The 21,673-nt window shown below is 40.0% G+C and overlaps 1 protein-coding gene and 1 long non-coding RNA gene across 5 annotated transcripts in view; one reads left to right on the forward strand and one right to left on the reverse strand.

Moving 5' to 3' along the window:
* Window positions 1–16,458, reverse strand: part of lrrfip2 (leucine rich repeat (in FLII) interacting protein 2) — a 20,888-nt gene extending 4,430 nt beyond the window's left edge. The window contains exons 1-18 of one of the 4 annotated variants that reach the window (XM_085182639.1): window positions 15,661–16,458; window positions 15,154–15,299; window positions 8,885–8,971; window positions 8,406–8,465; window positions 7,752–7,811; window positions 7,565–7,603; window positions 7,283–7,351; window positions 5,255–5,302; window positions 5,074–5,142; window positions 4,792–4,875; window positions 4,277–4,333; window positions 3,843–3,896; window positions 3,661–3,717; window positions 3,211–3,282; window positions 2,903–3,016; window positions 2,417–2,458; window positions 829–960; window positions 366–437 (exon numbers count right to left, since the gene is read on the reverse strand). In XM_085182639.1, coding sequence (XP_085038765.1) covers window positions 366–437; window positions 829–960; window positions 2,417–2,458; window positions 2,903–3,016; window positions 3,211–3,282; window positions 3,661–3,717; window positions 3,843–3,896; window positions 4,277–4,333; window positions 4,792–4,875; window positions 5,074–5,142; window positions 5,255–5,302; window positions 7,283–7,351; window positions 7,565–7,603; window positions 7,752–7,811; window positions 8,406–8,465; window positions 8,885–8,971; window positions 15,154–15,299; window positions 15,661–15,847 — 1,449 coding nt within the window. In that variant the 5' untranslated portion in view covers window positions 15,848–16,458. The remainder of the gene's footprint in view (window positions 1–365; window positions 438–828; window positions 961–2,416; window positions 2,459–2,902; window positions 3,017–3,210; window positions 3,283–3,660; window positions 3,718–3,842; window positions 3,897–4,276; window positions 4,334–4,791; window positions 4,876–5,073; window positions 5,143–5,254; window positions 5,303–7,282; window positions 7,352–7,564; window positions 7,604–7,751; window positions 7,812–8,405; window positions 8,466–8,884; window positions 8,972–15,153; window positions 15,300–15,660) is intronic. The other 3 variants (XM_085182641.1, XM_085182642.1, XM_085182640.1) reach the window with 3 other exon arrangements.
* A 482-nt stretch (window positions 16,459–16,940) lies between these two features.
* Window positions 16,941–21,065, forward strand: LOC146505083 (uncharacterized). The gene is made up of 3 exons (XR_014877569.1): window positions 16,941–17,262; window positions 17,929–18,004; window positions 19,434–21,065. It is a non-coding gene; the product is annotated as an uncharacterized LOC146505083 (long non-coding RNA).
* The last annotated feature ends 608 nt before the right edge of the window (window positions 21,066–21,673 follow it).

Here is a 21,673-nt window from a genome sequence, read left to right on the forward strand (position 1 = left end):
AAAGTCAGTGAGCCAGAGGGCCATTCAACCCTGTGCCAAAGAAAGCCTGGGTGGAAGAAATAATTTGAAAGAACGACTGATCTGTCAGCAGGTGGAGCTTTTACTCTTCTTCTTAAGACTTTAAAAACCAGCACTAACGGAGGGAGTGTCTTCATTTAAGATCAAAACAGGAAGAGGGACAACACCATGCAGGAATAAAGAGTCATTGCGCAATTCTGACTGGTAGCAGGCAAAGAAACAGCTGTGGTGTTAGGAGCTACAGGACAGACTTCAAGGGGTGTGAGTGGGGAGGCAGTGTGAGTTAGTGAAGTCATGCTGCTCCCAGAGGACAAGAGAAGACATGCTGTGAGCTCAAGCCCCTCTACCTTCAGCTCTTTAAGCCCTTGCATGTACCGCCCTTCTACATCCTGAATCTGGTCCTTTAGTTCATAGATATCCTGTAGAGCAGATGGAGGGAATGGTTGGGGTAAACTGGAGCATCAGAGAGGTTGGGGAGTAGAAAAGGGAGAGACAACAAAGCACCCGTGCTGCCATGTCAAACAGTCCAGCTGACATACAGATGCCCACTTAGAGACAGACAGTGTCATGGGCACATGTCCCATCCAGTCCTCCCATGCACACACACAGAAAACTGGTTAAAGCAGACACAAAGAACAGCAGGAGGGCAGCAGAGGCAACGCTCCAGAAGGAATATGTGTTTACGTAAAAGGCTCAAAAACACAATAATCAAACATCCAAAATCAAATTGGAATTTCATGTGCTAACTTCTAATCAGTTATTCACTAATTATTATAGAAAAGTGACACTGTGTGTATTTGAACTTCTTACCCTAAGTTCACTCAGACTGGTGTCAGGGTCGTAGGCGCTGCTGGTGTCTGTGCTACCTCGACGTGATGAGGTACCACCCAGTGATGCCAGGGTGGCTGCCGAGAGGCCCGGGGTGGCACAGCGGGAGGATGGCTGAGGACATAAAGTACCCCAAACCCCAGTGAGAAAAACAAACGCAGCACAGCACGATGCAAAGCAATCATCTGATACTACATGGCTCTTGAGTAATCCTTTTCTATTCAAATCCACCTGAAAGAGAAACCAGCTCAGACTCCCAAACGGCTTTTTGTATACACTGGGTTACTTTTATTCCCATTTTTTTGTGCTTGCATGTAATACAGAAAATTAATTCACAGTGAAATTTGATTTATTGACTACTCAGACATTACATTTAATTTTTTTAAATTAACTTTGGGGTGAGGAGTGCAATAGTTGCAACCAGAAACAGAAATGTGTCTGGTGTTATTCTGCTCTCCACATTCCTTTGTATAATTGTAGTTGTTTACACACACACACACACACACACACACACACACACACACACACACACACACAACCTTTCTTAGCGCTACCTGGTGAAGCTGTATGTGCGATCTGAAATGAAACACTCGCTAACCTTGCCTCACGTTGATGTGAGATAACATGATAATAACACAGTGAGGGTGACATGCATCCTGGCACCTGTATGCTCTACCCAGGATGCACCCTTGCCTAAACCAAACAAAAGCCTTTCTAACAGTGAGAAATGATCCGATGGAGATCATCTTCTGGTGTGCGCTACATGTCTGAAAAGCAACAATATTCCGACCTCTTATCCCCAAAACTGTCCAAAACTGTCCTTTGAGGACATCTGTTATAGCGACCTCTGCATGACTCAAACAGGATGTACAAAAGTCTTGTGCGATCCCTCAAATCTCTATAGGTGTAACAAAATATGTAAATAGGTGTAGCAATTTATCAAAACGTAGCAAAACTGAAATTCAAACCAAACAATTATGGATAGCTGTAGACACTCACTGTTGTACCCGTACTTATTTTGGTGATGTTTTGAACCAATCAAATTTGGATTCATTACTCCATAAAACCTGTTGCCACTGATTTTCGGTTCGGTTCTTGTAACCTGGCACACCTCAGTCTTTTCTCCCTGTTCCCCTTACTAAACAACAGGTTCTTGACAGCCACACCTCTGCTGAGACCATTTCTGAGGCTTTAGTGAACAGTACGTCAGATGCGTCTTTCAGGTCCTGTGTCAGGTCTATGCCCCATTTCTTAACTACCTCTAAGGTCTGTCTTCTTCACTTGTTCCATTTTCTGCCTGTCAAACTGTTAAATTAGGGCATTTTTCACAGTTTCAACTAAGAAAAAGGGAACAAATGATTTGTTTTTACTTCAGGCTGCTGGCAAGACGCCTGTTATGTGTAGAAATAATACTGGTTATTATGTGTTTTTTTTCTTTTTTTTAAATACCTTAATGATTCATAGCTGTGTTAACTAGCTTAAAAAATATTTTGCACAGTATCCCCAAAACACCATCATTGGAGATCATTTAATGCTTTGCTTAAGAAAAAAAAAAAGTAATGGCACTTACTCGACTATAATCTGAATACTGCTTGTCACATTTTTCATCCAGCTGCAAAGCAAGCAAGAAAAAACCCCATCAGTTTAGTTCATGTTCATGCAATAAATTAGGAACATACAACCTGTATGGTCAAGCTTGAAGCAGTTTCCTCATCTGTAAAAGCAGCTTACAAGTTAATATGAGTTAGGTAAAAGTGCTGCATGTTCACAAAAACTACAGAGCTGACAGCTGAAAAAGGATCAAGACACCAATACATTAGATACTCAGCAGTCCATGCTGCAATCACAACCACTGCAGTGGCCCACAGCACCCTACTATCAATAACAGATTAATTTCCACACAAAAAACAAACAAAAAAAAAAATTGGAATGAGTTTTAAATACCAAATATAATTTTTAATCGTGCGCAAGCTACTTCTGTCATTTTTATTTGTAAGTAATTTGTGTTAGACTCCATTCCCAAGCACACCGTCTGGAACTTTGTTCAGTCACTTACAGCATCCAAATCTGGAATACTGAAATCATCAAGGTCAGACACAATACTGCCTCTTCGGTTGGAGCGGCTGAAATAATCAGCGGCCGACTCACTAATGTCCAAGAGGTCAGAAGACTACTTACAACAGGTGCAGGATGAAGAGAACAGAGAAAGAGGCAGAGACAGAATAAGAGAGGGCCACTGAGTAAAACATGAGACAGGATAAGTACAGATGAGTATTACATTATTGATGCCCAGTACAATACAATTAAAAAAGAAAAGGCGCTTAAATTTACTGCCACATCAACTACCCCATTACTACAGCTCACCACACTGTCCCTCCTGCCTCTGCTACCGCGTTCCTGGGACACACTGCTGACAGTGTCATCATCTGAGGAAGACTGACACAAATACGCACACATACAAACAGACAAACGTCACAAAATGAGGAATCGATGTAATTTCATACATCTCCATGCCAAAAACTTTCTCTAACACATCTTGTTCAAACAGCAACTGACAGAATTCCAAGTCTTGGTCTTGAATAGAATTGATTTACTTTAAAGCAGCAGTAAGAAACTTAATTCAATTTTATGCATTTAGGATAATTATCTCAGATGCATCAGCTGGACCCAAGTTAAACCTTGCTACAACTTCTCAGTCTGCACAGAACTGTTCACACACTTTCTCACAACGGTGAGAGGAGGTGAGGAGGAGGCTGTTAGCAGTAGGTTTTTGGGTGCTCTCATGCAGACTGGCGGTGGTTTTAAGGTGCTCACCACAGGGCTGCTACGAGTGGAGCTGGCTCCAGAGGAGTACCAGCTGTATTCAGAGGGCTGTGGATGGGATGAGGAGGAGGACAGGATCAGCATGGAGCCAGACATCACACTAATGGCATAACAGTAAACTGCTGTGGGATGACAATGCAAAAATAACGTGGTTCGACAAACAGAAGACTTACAGCTCTTGAACTGTAGCCTGAGCCGTAAAGGCCAGCGTCGTCACAAATAGAGGCCTGAGGGTACACGTGGGAGACAACGTAGGACTCAGCAAAACACGAGAGCACACATGAATCTATGACGCACTAGCTAAACAGCCTAAACAGACTCTCTTTTAGCCATGCAATAAACAAATACTTGGTTTTCCAACTTCAGCTTGGTTTCAGTGCTCCACATCAGAAGCCTTGGCTTCACACAGACTTCTGTCTTATCTAACCGAAGCACAAATCTCTGCCCACAGATAAGTGCGCAGAGAGTCCAGGAGCTAAATATAAGCAGACCCAGCCACACTGGGCATCCAATCTCATGTATGTGGCCGTGACAGAGGGGGAGGTCTGCCTCTGAAGGCAACTAGAAGCGTGCAGAGATGCTGGCCACTTAGAGAACAAAAACTGACCGTGCTGTAGCTGCGAGACAGCCCTGTGCCAGTGGTGGAGGGTGAGGAAGTGGTGGCCTGTTGGAGAGGAAAGGAGCAGGGAAAGGTCACCTTAGAGGACAGAGACAGACCATTGTGGAAAAGTGAGGCGGTGAGAGAATAAAGAGAAGTAGCGAGTGGAAACAGGACGAATGTTTTGCTGAACCTAACACATTTAGGACTTTGAGCTCAAAGTGTGATAAGACATGACATGTCCATTTAAATAACACCCTGGTCATAGTAATTTACATGAATTCAAATGATTTTAAGAAGTGTGGGTATAAAGTTCTTAGCAACACTATGCGCCAACTGGTATGTTTCTCTCTACCCTGAATATTATGACACACAAACAATGCCCCTTATTACAAATATCTAACAAATATGTAACACATAAAATTTCCACTAAACGACACCATGCAGACAAGAATAGTCAGCTTCAGCTGGCTCCATTTTCAGTGAGTGTCTGTCAACTAAAAGTTGCACAGCAAAGGACCAACCCGATAGGTAGAGGTGGAGAGAAGAGGTGGTGGTTTGGTCTTTGTTAGGCTGGTGTAGTTCCTCTGATCGTGGTACAGCCCAGTCTGGAAGGATATAACCACCAACAGAAATTTCATCCTCTGGTGTGTGTTTTATTAACACTTCTTGATCTATGCGCCACTTCACACAGTGATAACGAGTAAAGGGTAAAGTCAGCTGCCAAGAAAATACCACTACAAGCCACCACAATGACTCTACACCATCTCCATGCTTGAGATCACAGCCAAGACAACAACACTGACCAGAAGGTCTTTCTTTGAGGACCGGGATGAAGCCTTCTTATGGCTATGCAGATCATTGTACACAGAACTCTGTTCAACACAGAAAAACAATGCAAAGAGAAAGAAAATGCAGCTGTAATGGGAAACAGGAACTTCAAGAAAAAGAAAGTTATAAAGAATGGCGAACACCTAAGTTTCATACAGTGGAGCGTGAACTCTTGAGCGCAGAGCTAGTAGAGATGCCATCAGACTGAGGAGGAGAGACCACAGAATTATGATTGGATAAAGATTAAACAACAGAAACAACCAAACAAAAAAACACATCTGGGATGCTGTTAGGTCAACTTCTACAAATGCATGCATATGTTTGGTGTACTAGACACATAACTGTGTTTTGAAAAAGCTTTTGGTAATGCTGTACTGTACACCCTGCTATTCTTACACAGTTTAGAATCTGTGACTTTGTTTCTTTGTCTGCCAACTCGTGCTGTACAACCAGAAACCGAGCAACCAAACTTGACACGCACACTGCCACTCAGGCCCCACAAGGTTCTTATCCATTTCAGATATGATGTTGTCATTATATCACCCAGCAACCGCCTAACAATGGGCATTTATGTGCCTATAACACCTTTTAAAAGCATTGTATCATTTGTATTTATGACAAAATCCTCTCTCTCTCTCTCTAGATAGATATAGATATCTATCTGCAAAACTTCACTTATGTGTGATATATTATGAGGCCATCAGGGTGCCTGTCAACAATCTAGGAAAACTGCTAAAATTACGTATAACCCGTAGCATGACATTATATTGCCCTTATATTACCTACAACACCTCAGGAAAGCACTGCATCACTTTATTTCACAGCCAAGACCACAAGCAGGGCAAACAATACAGTACTATGAGCATATACTAGTGGGTAGAAATATACCATTATGATATCTAGGGCTGCCACAAACGATTATTTTGATAGTCGAATAGTCACCGATTATTTTTGCGATTAGTCGACTAATCCATCCATTGGACGTAAAACGTACAGTTTATTGCACCAGCATGCATCTGCTCTTATATAACTATCATTAGCTTACAGCTTTAAGTGTTTAAGGTATGTGCTAACTAAAAATAAAGACAAGATGATAGTTTATTAAATTTGCAGATTGTTTCAGTGAAGTTAAATAAACTCCTTGCTATCTAAAATATAACAGGACACCGGAGTATATTCTCGATCATCTCACACTTCTAATAATCAGTTGTCTGCTTGACGTTTATTCAGCTGTGTAAAAACTATAACTTTAATCTCAGCCAAACCGATTTACTCAGGAATAAATAAAATACTAAAAACAAAAGCAAAACAATAACATTTTTAAGTTATCTAAGTGACTTATATATCATGTTTAACCTGAGTAGCGAAAGACGGCAGTGGGTTTGAAAACGATTTGCCCAGAGTCCGGGGTTCTCACGGGCTCTAGTGAGCTTTGCCCCTGGCTAGCTATCGAGCTGGTGGGTAACAGACATCGGAGCGCTTTTCAAAATATGTGGTGTCTTGATAAACTGAGCAGATATTTGAGGTTTACACAGCTACATTCTCGCCTGAAAATATGGTAAACGTTTATTTTGTGACCCACAAAGAATAATAAGAGTAATATTAAAACTAACTAGCTACCGCCATTGTTGGAAACTGAGCTGGGCTGCGCTATGAATTCTGGGACAGAGCTACTTCTTCTTCTTCGGGGTTTAACGGCAGCTGGCATCCTTGTACATGCAGTGCTGCCATCTTCTGTTTCAGTCCGTTATTACACTCTTAAATCCTACTACGTATTCCTGCGACTTTTGTGATCTTACAAAGCTTCAAACGACGCGTCAACTATTAAATGGACTAATCGTGACTAGTCGACTAATCGTGGCAGGCCTAATGATATCTAAGAACCAGTGTCAATGTGCATGCATTTCCAGCACAAAGAAAAAAAGAATTTAAAAGCTGAAAAATGTCACACCAAGTTTTCTTATGAATAAATCAGAATCATAAAGCCAGGCATTCAGAAAATATCATGGTGCAAACTGCACTGAAAAGGCATTTCAAGATTAGTAGATGAGAAACGTCTACAAAAATGGTAACTACTCTAAAACAGTTGCCATCTAGGAGTTAGATCTACTTGCAAAAATAAGGTTAGGTGAATCTACTATTTAGCCTTCAAACTACTCTCACACATATGCACAGAGAACAAACCAAGGCATCTTTTCTATGGGAACTGGATCGACTCTTAGACCCCAAGTCACGTATTCCTGATGACGATGACTTAGAATAAAAAACATTAAAAAAAGATAAGCAGGGAATTTCTCAAAGAAAACTAAAGCAACAGTCAATACTGTCAAAATAAAATGCAGTTCAGCCAAATCTTAATATATATAACAACTAGTTTCCACACAAGAGCAACGGCTTTCACACATTAGTGTGCCCCTATGAGTGTGCAGTCTTAATAAACCTGGCAGGGGTGTATTATGTACGCACCCTGTAGCTGCGGACTGACGTGACATCATCATCCAGCCCCTGTTAATGTGGAAATATGGAGTCACAGTAGAAAAGCAGATAGAGAGAGACACACATGAGTGATGAGAGATTAACTGTATGCCTAAAGGGGAAATAAGAAAAGGAAATAGAGGGAGACAAAGAGGAAGTATGTAGGGGAGATACAGACCCGGTGATGACGGCTGCTGGATCTACTACTACTAGAGGCTCTGGCTTTTTCTGCGTCAGCCTAGATTCAGGAAGGAAAGTTGCAGTGAAAGCAGAGAGATCACTGGAACACTTGGTTGCTGTGCAAAGCCCGAGCCATTCAAAATAACCTCTGCGTGTTTATCACCAAATGGGTGTCATAAACATTTGCAAATGTTAGCCTTTTCAAGCAAAACAGCAGGATTAATGATAAACTAGACATGCTAATATATTACAAACCTTTGTCTCATTAAACAGCACACAGTGAAAACCTCTTTTCTGCATCAACACACCAACACACAGATTAATTTCATGCAGAAGTAGTTCATAAACATTTAAGACACTATCATTTTTTTAAGTAGCTGGAGGAGTACAGCTAACGGTCCAAACCGCCTCCTTACATACAGACTCACCCACTCTAAATAAAGTCAAAGGCCAAAGCCTGCTCTCCCAATACACAGTCACAGATTATGGTGTCTCCAAAGCAAATACACTGTTGAGGCATATTTCCACAGTGAGGTACATAGTAGTCAGCAAGTCAAGTGTAGCTAAATTGTCAGGGTTGACTGGGACTCAGTCCCACACAACAGGCTGTGTTAGTGGAAATGGAAGCAACAACACTGCCTCACTGGCCTACCATCCACTGGTGGATCTGACCCCATTTTCTGCTGCTACTGCTGGATGAGCGGTAAGAAAGCTGGGCAGAGGGAGGAAATGCCAGGAAAAACATACAATCATATTTCATTCAAAACTGCTGAAACGGAAAAACTGGGTGACATTTAAACCAGGAATAGAAGATTTTTTTGTTGATTTGTGGACATGCAGCACTTTCATTTTTTCTTTCCATGGGTATATTTCTGTATGTGAACTGTCACTGTAGACTTTCTTTTATGCTATAAAGCCAACAGCTTGTAGATCGTCTGCTGTGGATGCAGATGAGCACTTTGCAAACAGGAGGTAGCGACAAAACATTAAAACGTGATAAGCAGAAAGAAAACAAGACCAAATCCCATAGTAAAATTACAAAACATTTGTGCTAACAGACACAGCAGTAAATCAGAGTACCTGATTGACTGAATTACAGTCAGAGTATCTTTGCCTATCAGGTCCACTTACCTCTTTCTGTTGCCGTTCAAGTTCCCTCATTCGGATGTCTCTTGCCTCTGCCCGAGCCGCCCTCTTTGCTGCCAGCCTCGCCTCCGCCTGTGACACACAACATGAACACACGTGTCAATCTCAAATGGAAACTTATAAAAAGGTATAAAAGAGACAGCAGAGCGCTGCAATAAAAATAATCACACTGTAGAATTTACATGAGTATGTTTGGATATTGAACCGTTTCCTGTAAAAGAGAAGGCACTCTGGCAGACGTGGGTTGATTTCATTTCTTCACACTCGCTTGAAGGTTGTGCTGTCACATAAGATGAAGCCCTGCTTAGTTTTAACAACACATCAACAATAACGAATCACCAAAAACGACCTAGTTTATGGATCTACCAGGATGATATAGACAAATTAGTGCTTATTTAAAAAAGAAAATTATAATAAAGATAGATTTGTTTTTATTTCACAAACACTGCTTTAATCACACAGTAGAGACCACTCAATGTAACTGTAAAACGATCTGCTCTGTAAATACCTTATTCTTAAGCAATATCAAAGATTTCTCTATTGAACTTTTTTGTTTTGCCTCGACAAAAATAACATTAATATTCGCTAATTTTGTTGTTGTTGTTGTTTCTAAACTCAAATATTGCTACAGGTGCTAAAACGTCTGTCTTTTTACGGTATGGAAACTTTGCAGAGCCCATATTACATTGTGGACCCTTGCGGACCAGCTTCCTCTGTGCCACAGCTCCCGTTGAGTGCTTGGGATGCCTCATCCCCACCAACATGTGCTAACCATTAGCTTCAGGAGGGCTAATTTAAAGCCCTCACAAGGGGAGATGCCGATAGCGCACAAATAAACTGAGAAGTAGAGCAAATAGAAAAAAAACAAACAAACAAAAAAACAACATGAGTCAGCCTGAAAGCAAATTTCACAATATCCAAGTGACCCTGAAGCACAAAACAGCTATAAATAAAAGCTAACCTGAATACCAAAACTCATCTTTTATTGCACAATTTGTTGTAGTGAGTCAGATTATAAACAGGAGATAATTTTACAGAGCATGGAGGCTAATGTGAGCAACCCCTTCACAGCTCCGATTAGACACAGGTGACTATGTAGCCTAGCCTTTCATTGGGTACTGAATACTAACGGCATACCAAACATGCTCTGAAACTAAACATGCCACAAACAGAGAATGGCAAACTTGTTCGTGAAACTAAGCTCTTTATCTCTAGCTAAAAAGGCAGTCCATAAATACTGGGGGTAGTGTGTACAGTATCTCACTGCAGACAAACACTGTCAGCATTCCAGCAATTTCTTATCTCCACTGCCAGAATCGAAGGCCTGTGGACATACGCTATTCCCGTTTCAATAATAGCCTGAAGCGCACAAACACAAGTTAACAATCTTGTTTAGCAGATGAATTATCATTTAATCCTAACAACAAATACAAGCTAGAGATGTTCATATCGAGACATGTTTTAATAGATTAGTATCAGCTAAAATACATCAACCAAACTCTGATCTTGTCCTTGCTGCATTTCCAACTAAAGCCTGCCAGTGTTCTCTTCTTAAAAGACATTAGGGATCAACACTGCAAGCAGTGCTCTGTGACTGAAAACCAGAGTGCCACTGTGAAAAATTATTTGGTCACAGAAGTGACTCAACTCACACTCAGGCTGGCAAAATTAGTTAAGTTCCAACAAAAACAAACCCATTAGTCCTCCTTTCTCTTTGCTCATTAGGAAAGATGCACCACTGACTGACATCTGCAAATAAGATGACATTTACCAATGGAAGAGGCTGATGTTTCTATCTTCCGTTTCACACCAGTGTTCAAAGAGAGAGTGATAAATACAGAGTTCTTTGTTACCCCCACACAAATGGAAAAGGGGAAAGAGAGAGAGAGAAAAAAAACCCCAAACAAACCAAAACACACACCCCTAAACACACACAAAAAACCAATAAATAAACTAAATTAGCAACAGCAAGAGCAGCCAGTTTTTTTATTTTCAACATTGTTATCAGGCCAGACCTTCACAATTGGCACAACCATACTAATTAGCAAAGATAAGTACCTGTTAGTCGGTGCTGACTTTCACTTTCACTGTTTAAAATGACAACATCATTGGCTAAATATTAACCTCAACTCCAAATTAAGCCCTGTTATTGCCTGGTTTCTGTCATTCCTGCAGCCTGTACAAAGACTCATAGCGATGTAGAGGGAGCAATGAGTAGACAGCAAGTAGACAGTCTAACACCACAGTATCAAGAGTTAATTTTGATTAATAATAGTTTACCAACTTCATGAACATATAATAGCAGCTCCAATATTTTGAGCAAGTCGCTCATGTAAAATAAGTTGTGGTTTGGATGTTCAGTTGGGGATATATGTGGTAGCCATGTTTTTGCCAGAACAGACTTTTATCCTGCAAACTTAATATCCTGCACTGTGATCTGTACAAGGTGAAAAAGGAAGTAAAGTTGCAAGTGTGTAAGAGAGACCAAATGAGAAAGCAAATGAGATGGCTGGCCGTGTGCTCTGCACCTGTTGATCTGTCTGACAGTATGACCTGCTCTGCACAGCAGCACAGCTGAGCTTCTCTGTCTGTCCTATCTATAGACTGGCCCATCCAGCCTTGCTCTCTGACTGCCACATCATGGGCCTGAGAAGGTAACCTGAGCAGTAGAAGTTTGCCATTAAACACTTGAGGCAATAAGATTAATCCACCATATGGGGATATTCACCAAAATTCAGGTAATAAGAAATGTAACAGATGGTAGGGGTGGGGGAAAAAAATCGATACTGTGTAGTATCGTGATACTTTGTTTGCTAATAATGTATCGATACAGGGACAGCAGAAATTGATATTTTGTTACAAACAATTTTTTTGTGGACTGGAACTCTGACTTCAGAGCATGTTGATCCTTTTTCTGAGCAAGAATCCTGACATTCCTTCACTGTCCAAATGTGTTTAACTTTTTTTTTTTGGCAGCAATAAACATGACAGTTTACTTATTTTAATTTAAGACATGTTTTATTTTAATTAAGTTTAAAACTTTTTTATTTAATGTAAAATTATATTTTGTTTTAATTTACTTTCAAATTCTTCAGTTGCTGAAGGGGCTGCATAGTTTTCATAAATTGCATAGTTCAGAATAGCTATAATTGTACCAGATGGTTGCATTCAGTTAAGTTGGACTAGACTGTAATACAAACCGTTCAGTTTGTCAACAATAAAACTGACTAAAATGAGAGAAAGACTGAATGTGAGACTTTGATATTAGATAAAATGAATATTGATAAAGTTTACCTTTATGTACAGAATTTGAATATCGCAAAATATTTTAAAAAATTGCAATAATATCGTATCGTGCGTTAAGTATTGTGATAATATCGTATCATGAGTTGTATGGTGATTCCCACCTCTAACAGATGGCTCCTTTTCCTCTGGTTTATGTCAAAGTGAAGTGACTTAAGTGTTGGGAATGGTGTTGAGAAAACACTTCAAGACAGCTGAGCTCACTGAAAATGTGAAACTTATTTTTTTTTTAAAAAGGAGCAGGTTAATCGGTACATGATCTATAAAATGCCACTGTAAAACCTGAAGCAAAACACACACTGTACAAGAAGTTAATGTCAAAGTTATTGTAAAATTAAAAGTAAGTATGTGGAATGAGGAATCTGTAGTCAAGGTTACTGTAATTAAACCCCAATTCTCTGCAAAATAAAAAAACCAAAAAAACTTTCAGTCTGTAATAACTGGAAAATGTCAGGCTGTGAGAAACTGACCAATAACCTTTTAATCACCTACAATTCTGAAGAATAAATTCAGCAGTAAATGCTGAAATTTATGTAATAATATTAATATATAGATAACATACTGTACATTATTGCAATCTGAAATGAAACAGTCAAGCTGGTGTATCGAGCTTTTTTAAATTGACCTTTATTTATACAACAATCTTCTAAACAAAATTGTTATGTTGTGTTTGTGCGCTCCATAGGAGACTCAATGCCACATTTACAAGAGAGGTCTGTTTGAACTTGTTTTAACTCCAGTGGAAATAATTGATAGCTGATTAGTATGTGCTCTATACTAGTCCTGTAAATAGCAAACCACCAGGTCTCTGCTCTCTTTGAATTATACTCAACCAGTCCTTGAAAATGCTAACTCCTCTATGTCTTACTTTTAGAAATCCAAATAATAATTGTTAAAAACTGGTTTTAATGGGGATAGGAGTGGTAGTGATTGTATCCCAGCAGCCATCCAAACGCTTATGAACACAGACTGTAATAGGTGCTTTGTTCTTTGAACTCTTAACACTCCTAACCATATAAGGAAAGTTGTACACTTTCCATTGCAACAGCGACTTGGTGATATCACAAATGAAATCAAATGGACTATGAACTATAGCTTGTGCACAGACACTCCTCTCTCTACATCAAAAAAGACGCGCATGGCTTTGTTCAAATAGTTGACTCCTTAGATCCCTATCTGAGGGACAACACCTATGAGGTGATAATCTAATTCTAATACTTGTCCCCTGCTTGATTTGTAAGCTGCCAGTATTCCAAAGATTGAGTGCCCAGTAATGTAAGGGGCCTCAGAACTAGTCTGGTGATGGTGCAGGCTCAAATTCACAGTCACTCTCAGTCGGGGACTGTGCCAAGACTTTAAACTGGTCGACTTTTGGCTCTCCTGACCACAAGGTAGGAGCTGCAGAGGTTTAAGAATCTGGGCAGGTGGTGACGTGAAACAAGTTAGACACTGACCCCTTGAACTCCCTAAACAGTCAAATCTCTGGTTAGCAGCACAAAGAGAATGAGACTTGGGACCTGACTGGGAGGGTTGGATGACTCATGTTTCTATGATGAGCCTGCGTAACTATAAAGAGAGCAAATGGAGCCTTGTGCTTCGAGTTCAAGAATGAGGAACTGCACTGCTTTCAATCATCAAAGACTTCGCTCTCAAAGGTCAATATAAACATCAACTAAAGGCTGATATTTATCGTTAGGTTTAAGCTTTTAAAGGCAAGAAGTTATCTGATTTAGATTACATTTTACAGGAAAAAAACCTGCAGAATCACTATTACATGCAAATATGAATTTAAAGATCCCTTTAAAAACCATTTAAAACAATACAACAAGAACCAAAAACAATATTTGCTTTTTCTGCTGTTATCCACAATATTGTGGAGAAAAGTGAAAGAATGAAAGGCTTGTAGTGGAACAAAATGGAATAATCCCAGGGCATGTCGTTACAAGCCAGGCAGCTTTTTTCTTTGCCTGTGTTTTTCCTTCATGAACAAAAACACTACATGTGAAGTCAACCTCTGTGGACTCCAAACAAGCCGTCTTCACTTGCTTCACAACTTAACTAGCAAAACACAAACATCCATATGTAAATATAGATATGAAGGTTTTTGATAATGCAACTTTGACCACCACACTTCAAATTAACATCAGTCGCCCTACAGTCTTCGTACACCTCTCTAATTCAATGTGCTGTTAAGCTAAACTGATAGCTAACCTAGTCTGAAACCTGATAGATCGCATACAAGTTCTGCTGAGTAGCCTTTGGTCTCAACTTTCAACCAGTTTTTCAAAAAACAACACTGGAACATCAGTAAGGTCAACCAGGTTACTCCAAACCTGGGCTCTAAAATTGTTAGCTCAATTTCAAATAAATTGGTAAATGCTTTCCACAATCTCTCAGGCAAAAAAAATAATTACCATTTTTAATTATTTTTGTTTGAATTCACATAAATGTAAGTAAAAAAAATACTTTGTCTTCTTAAAATGTTTCACATTGATGAAAGATCATTGCGATGACCTGAGTTTTTTCGTTGGTTTAAGTAATTGCAACAATAGAATAAGGGTTACAAAAAGTAAGTAGACACATGGATTTACATTATAAGGCATGGCGATTAAAAGATTTAATCGCCATGTTCAGTTTAAAAGGGCTCTCACAAACCATAATGCTGCTTAGGCAAGCATATGAGTACTGACAATGCTCTTAAGAAACTACTTGGTACTTTTAAAAAGTGATGGTTCTGTTGCCTGAGTTAGCCACCCTTAAATTGACAAATCAGTCCTCTGTCTATACTTGAAGCCCCTATTACCTCAACGAGGATAAACAAGAACATTTGAGCTGAATAAAAATCAGATTTGCATTGATTCAGATTGCATAAGGGGAACCTTTTATGGAGAAAGCATCCCAGGTTCATTGCAGTAAGCTTCAAAATTAATGTAGGTGATGAATGACCTTACCTCACGAGCAATGCTACTCAGCGCTTCATCCTCTGCTGAGAACCGATCTTTTAGAGGAGCACGCTTTCTACCAGTGCCTTGTGTCCCCATGTTAGTACTGGAACTCATACTGCGTAAGCCCAGGAGATGGAAACGTGTGTTAATTCCTGGAGGAACAAAAGCAGATAAAAAATTATTTCAACAAGTCAGTAAACAAAGTCAAATGATAGAATAATTAGACATATGCCTTTTGGCTGTGTTTCACCGTGTATGCTTTCTGCACTCCCAACTCAGACACTTCATATCTCTTATTTTCACTCCTGCAAAAACAGACCCTTGTATGGCACCCACAAGGGCTTTGGATAAACACTTGTGACTGACATGAACCAGCTTTAATGTGACATGCATATAGAAGGAGCTCTGGTAGCTTAAATCAGCCAGAGATACCAATCCAAAACGCAGCATGATAAAGTGTACAGAATGAATAACACAATTAGTTAAAAAAAAAAAAAAATCTACAAACAATACCTGTCCACTGATTACGCTTGCATTTTAAGTTGATGTAATGGGTATTCCACATGCGTTGGTAGACAAGAGTAATATTAGAGTTAACATTATCACTAGACAAAAGCCCACTGTGGATGGCTGGTACAGACACGGGGGGGAAAACGCCTAGTTTAGGATCCGGCTGAGTCAGAGGATCCAAGTGAGACATGAGCACTCCATGCAAACGTTTGACGAGCTAAACCGCGTAGGTCCAAGAGTCAAACGCACTAGTCACAGACGCCGCAGGCAACTTAACGAATACTGATCCTTGACAAAGAATAGGGTGATTAGCCACCCATCATTAATCAGCTGGGTTAAGTTACCACCCACTAACAAAGCTGGAATTACCCCCTGTCATATAAGCAAAATAACGGCCTCAGCTGTGTTAGAACAAAAGTAATGCAATGAAGTGAGGCAATGTGTTGCTCCTTAGCGTTAGCTACCAGTGTTAACTACTGTTAGCTAGCTCTTTGCTGAGCTAACTGAGAGTGCTAACTAGCATTTCGTCGTTCCCGAATTCATATTTGAAAAGTTCCCTTATTAGGTTCTCATTGAGTTTTCAGTTGAGCTAACGCTCTAGAAAACGAGAACTATTTAGACGTGTCCATCCCCCGGCAATGACCCCCACCCCTTAAGTCCCGAAGACCTACCTAAAGCTAGTTCACTTGTTTAGCTGGGTAGTTAGCTTGGATAGCTAGTGGGGCTAACCTCGACTCTCCAGAGACAGACAGGGCAAACTGGCACTGATCCTCCAGTCATATTTCCCAGCCCCCCAAAAACAATACCTCACCTTCGCGGCACCTTTAAATAACCCGCGATACTGTCGAGGTGTTATCCCTTGTCTCCTGGTGTTTCAGGGGTGAGCCATTCGGGTTCTCTTCAGAGATTGTTAGTGTTTTTGTGCGCAGTGACAGCTGTCATCAGTCCGCCTTTCCACCGCTCCTCACTGCCCTCCTTACCCAGTTTCCACACACACTGGTTGGTTCCAAAGGACCCGGATGTTGGAAAAAAATTAGGGTGTGATGCTGCGTTCACGTCCCGCAAGAGCAATCAGAATCTTAACTTTTTTTCAAACTGATGCAGACCTTCTAGTTTTTGTATTACCATATAATAATTGTAGGCGATAAAAACATTTCTTTCTTAAACGAGAAATAAATCAACCCTCTTGTATTGTTGTTACTATATAAATATCCCTTTGTATTGGACAGTTTCTTGCTTTGATGAGCAGGCTTTGTTAAGCTTGCTCACAAATGATTATATGATATCTATAAATCTTGTATCTTTTAGCCCATGTTTAAGTATAGTATAAATTTAATGCAGTTGAAAATGTAGTGTAGAATATATTGTATGTAGACTTTTGCCAAAATATGATCTTAATCAAAAAATTCCATCCAGTACATGTTATTATTTTATATTATTATTATTATTTATTTTTTATGCAATGTTATATTTTTTAATTTCAGAATTTACTTTTTTTCCTTGTCAGAAGTTAAGTTCGGCCTTATTGATGGGGCTCGGGGATCCAGACCCACCCACTAAAGATGGTGTACCCCTTCATCGGATTTCTACTGATATGCTTCAACTGTAAGTTCCATTATTTCATAGAAGTTGCTAATAAAAACAAACAAACAAAAAAAAACATATCGGTTAATAATATTTTAGTGCTTCTGCAGCAATCATGTAACCATCATGACTGAGGAGGTCATGCTGGTAACCTTCATGTACCTTTGAAACTAAACAGAGGTCATTCATCAGCTGGTTCAGCTATATTGTATGAATGTAATTAATAGAACAAACCGAATACTTGGATGCCCGTCCAATAGCATATGGTGTGCCACCAAAGCTGCCGAGGTTACCTAGGAAGGTCAAAGGGCACTGTAGTCTACTGTCACGGCTACATAGTTTGTCCACATGAGGGCAGTAATGGATAACGATTTGTTCTGCATTTTGTAAAAATGCAGTGCTGTATGGAGTTACTCCATACTTTCCTAATTGTATGATGTGGATGCAAACATTTATGTCGTTTAACTTAAATGCTGAAGTTACCTGTTTAACAAAATATAGATGGCAGTCTGACAGAGCCAAAAAAAAAAAAAAAAAAACACCCCAAAAACAAAACTTATACAAGGGCAGTGACCTAATATTTATATGTGTATGCATGAGAACAGTGCAGAAAACTAGTGTCTTATTAGCAACAACTCCAAGAATATATGCAAACAAAGTACTGTTTATCTCTCTTTGTGTTTTGAGAGCACTTGAACACCTGTAAGGGATTTTCACGCAGAGAACCAGTGTGGGAATTTCCTGACTGACAGCCATAACACAGGTTACACGAACACACACACACACACACACACACACGTATTCTTATTTTCCCTCATTACAGGAAGCTAATGCTAATGACTGTTTTGTCCCTGATCGCCTCTCTCTGTTTGCTGCCGTGCAGACAGGGTTTACTGGAGTCTTAACCCAAAGACAACATCAGCCACACTGTCTCCACACTTCTACTCCTTATTAACTTTCTATGTAGTCATCACTTCAAGCACTAATTAACTACTGCAGCTGTAATAGCTAAATAAATAGGCAACAGATGCACAAGATTGGGTTCAGTTATGCAGCTGCTCATCAGTCACTGATAATAGCGATTGCAGCTCTTTGTTTTTCTGGTTGCTATCTTGGCAGAACATAGAATCATTGCATGTTTGGCAAACTGCCTCGGATGCTATTTCTTGGATTCTTCAACACAGTGTTTTACTGTAACAGGACAAAGCAAACAGCCACGGGACTTGGATATCAGTCTAAAGTAAATGATGTGTGTGAATATCACGGGACAAGCAATAGTGGAGGGGGTGGAGAAAAAAGACGGAAAGCCTTGAGGCAGCCAGACAGTACTTAAATGTGTTTTCCTAGTTTTATGGCAGTTTTGACTCATAAACACTTAAACACTTGGCTTGTTTTCCTGGGACAGAGAGGCGTGTACTCAGCTGCAGCAAATCTTAATGTCACTCTCCCTGTTTATAGTATCTTTAACTGACCTTATCACTTGCTTCTCTCAATTAATAAGCATTGTGCAATAGCATGTATTTTCTTAAAATATGCTGTTGAGGGTGGATTTGTATAGTTTTGGATGGTATACACCATCAGTTGGTGATCAGTGGTTGGAATAGCCTCCCGCTGCGCTAACAAGACTGAGTGAATTGTTAACTGGTCTGGTCTGTCTTTAAGCCAGAGTGTGCACAGAAAAGAACTAGAGACCATAGAGCCTCGACTTGTAATTACCCCATGGAGGGCAATAGTTCTCCTACCCTACATCTCTTCGGGGCCCCTTTGAAGATGCTCCATAGGGAGCTGGTTGTAATCAGGACACATGACTCATTGATTAGTTCTTTGCGGTCTTCCAGGAACACAGCACAAGGAGTGGACAAATCCTGGGGGGAGGGTAGTCCCCCCAGAGCTGTGCAGGCAGACTGCAGATAGACTGGAGGTAACGATGCAGGATGGAGAGTGTGGCTTAGATACAAATTAGATCCTATAAACAACTGAATGTGCTTTCTTTTTTCTTTTTTTTTCAAAAAGTGGCTATTCATTAATGTCTCAAACAAGAATGTGGAACCATGTGTCAAGAAAGGCCACAAATCTGCAGGTTTTCACTCCAGCCACACTCATTAGTACACTGATAAATAAATACAATGCTAACCAGGGAGAGAGGGACCTAACCTCTGTAGGCTGTAATACATTTTCCTCTTACATTACAGGTGCTGGGAGCTGAATTTGTCGGTATTAAACTACATGTCATCTAAAACAACAGTTTCTACAAGGTTTTGTGCTGCAGACAGTTAAAACTTTCCAGTATAATGCCATCAGCTGTTTGATAACTTCCATTTTTCTATTCCTTCTCTAATCTCCAAGGCAAGCTTACCGTTACCCCGTGTTCTCGACTATTTCTTGTCCTTCTTGATCTATGATTTCCCCCAAACTCTATTAAACACAAGGTTACAGGAATGCTGTGTTAAACATTTTAACAGCTATCCTCAAGATGAGCGCTGGCTGGACTTGATTAATTGCTACGGGAGTCTCAGCCAACACGGAAAACTGTAGTGCACGCATATAACAAAGTCTAAACACAGAGTAACTTTAGCAATAATTGCAAGACTTTTAGTTAACAAACTGAGTTTTAAATGTGCGTTCTTGTGAGTCTTTGTGCTCACCAAAGACAAAAGTTTGTTCAATAACTAATGATAATGCAAAGTTGTGTAAAAACACACACAGAGAGAAAAGAGGTGAGTGGAGAAGAAACACTCAGTGCATCATGGGAATCCCCCAACAGCCTAAGCCTACTGCACTATAACTAAGAGAGGGTTCAGGGTCACCTAAGCCAGCTATAATTATAAGCAAAAAGGAAAGTTTTAAGCCCAATATTAAAAGTGTAAAGGGTTTTCTGTCTCCTGATTTTAAACTGGGAGCTGGTTCCACATCTTAATAAACTGTAATCAACTACATTATATTCTAAACATATACTGTAGGTTGCTAATATATGTTTTCATTCCCTCACAAAGAAGAGCATTTTGCCATACATTTCTTGTGTTTTTACAGCTATTAGTCACCGCGTCGATTTAAATTACACGCATTAAACATCCAATGAATGAATTTTCACTTTTTAGGTTTTGTTATTATAGCCAGTATTACTTGTTTGTTCAGTCATAAGTGATGCCAGTCACCTGCGTTATGTGATGATGCCACATAATTATGCAGTAAACAAGTATCGGGTAGTTTTGCAAATAATCTGTTTGAACCTGGTCGTAGAGCTCAAAATAAGTTCACACAGCTCCTAATGAGATATATTTGCCTGTCCGTAAAGATTGTAATCAGTAACATAACCAGCACTTATGGCCTCAACACCCAGCTGACGATGGTTGTGCAGAATATAGAGTTTTGGCAGAAAACAACAACAAAGCAGTCATCTTTAAGAGCTCTGCAAAGTATCAGCTGGACATTCTTTGACGATTTAGAGAGGTATCTCTGGTAAACAGATTGGGCAAACCGAGTAGATCATAAACATGGTCTTAAAAGGTGCCTTTTGATGTTTTTCGGCTTGCAGTCTGGACACCTGTGGGGTTGAACCCGATGACTGGCTGTCCTATGTGAGCATGGTGCGCAGGGGGAATTGGGTCATTACACAGCAAGAAATAAAGCTTGAGGTAATGCTTAAGGCAGTGGAAATTAGTTTTAATTGCTCCGTGCATGAAAAAGTGATTTGTGGTGTAGTGTAAGTGCAGATTTAACATCTCATTTCATTTCATCTTTTGTTAAATTAAAAGCAAACAAACATCCAAATTAATTTGATAATTTGTTCGTGTGACTTTGCCCCTGCAAACTTACATTAATAACACCACACACAGATGCTTTTTTTTTTCAGTTAGCTGTCATAAGTGATATATGCTGTATGGTTTCTATTTGTATTGGATTGTCCTTTGTCAGTCAAGCATTGTGGACGTCTGTAGCTGATCCACTCTCTTGGCTTCTACGAGTGAGCGTTAGTGATGCGGGGTGTGTCATTCCGGCCTGTGCTGATTGCAAAACAAGAATCAGGGGAGCGTGAAGGTGCAGACAGGCTGCATACACACCCATTTCATTGTTGATGACCACACCGGAACAACTTAGAGTAGCAGAAAAGGCTCGCGGCAAAGAAAGTCAATCAAGGACTGCAGACTTGTAGAGGCTCATTGATCATATTGTGTCTTTGTTTTGATGGATATGAGAACCTTGTGTACTCCAGATGCCACGTTAGCACACTTTCTCCGCTTGTTTGTCTTCATTCATTTTGTGATGTCTGGATGATAGCGTGTGACCTTTCGGAGTAGGAATTTCTGGGTAAAAGCGAGCTATAAATAAGACAGCTGTCACGCAGGCAGCTCTGCGCACTCGCCCTGAGCATTTGTGTGTCTGGAGCACTTTTGCAAAAAGGCAAACATTTAAATGTCTATAATTCTTTATT

This window comes from Neolamprologus multifasciatus, chromosome 13 (assembly GCF_963576455.1).
Source record: "Neolamprologus multifasciatus chromosome 13, fNeoMul1.2, whole genome shotgun sequence".
NCBI classification, from domain to species: domain Eukaryota; kingdom Metazoa; phylum Chordata; class Actinopteri; order Cichliformes; family Cichlidae; genus Neolamprologus; species Neolamprologus multifasciatus.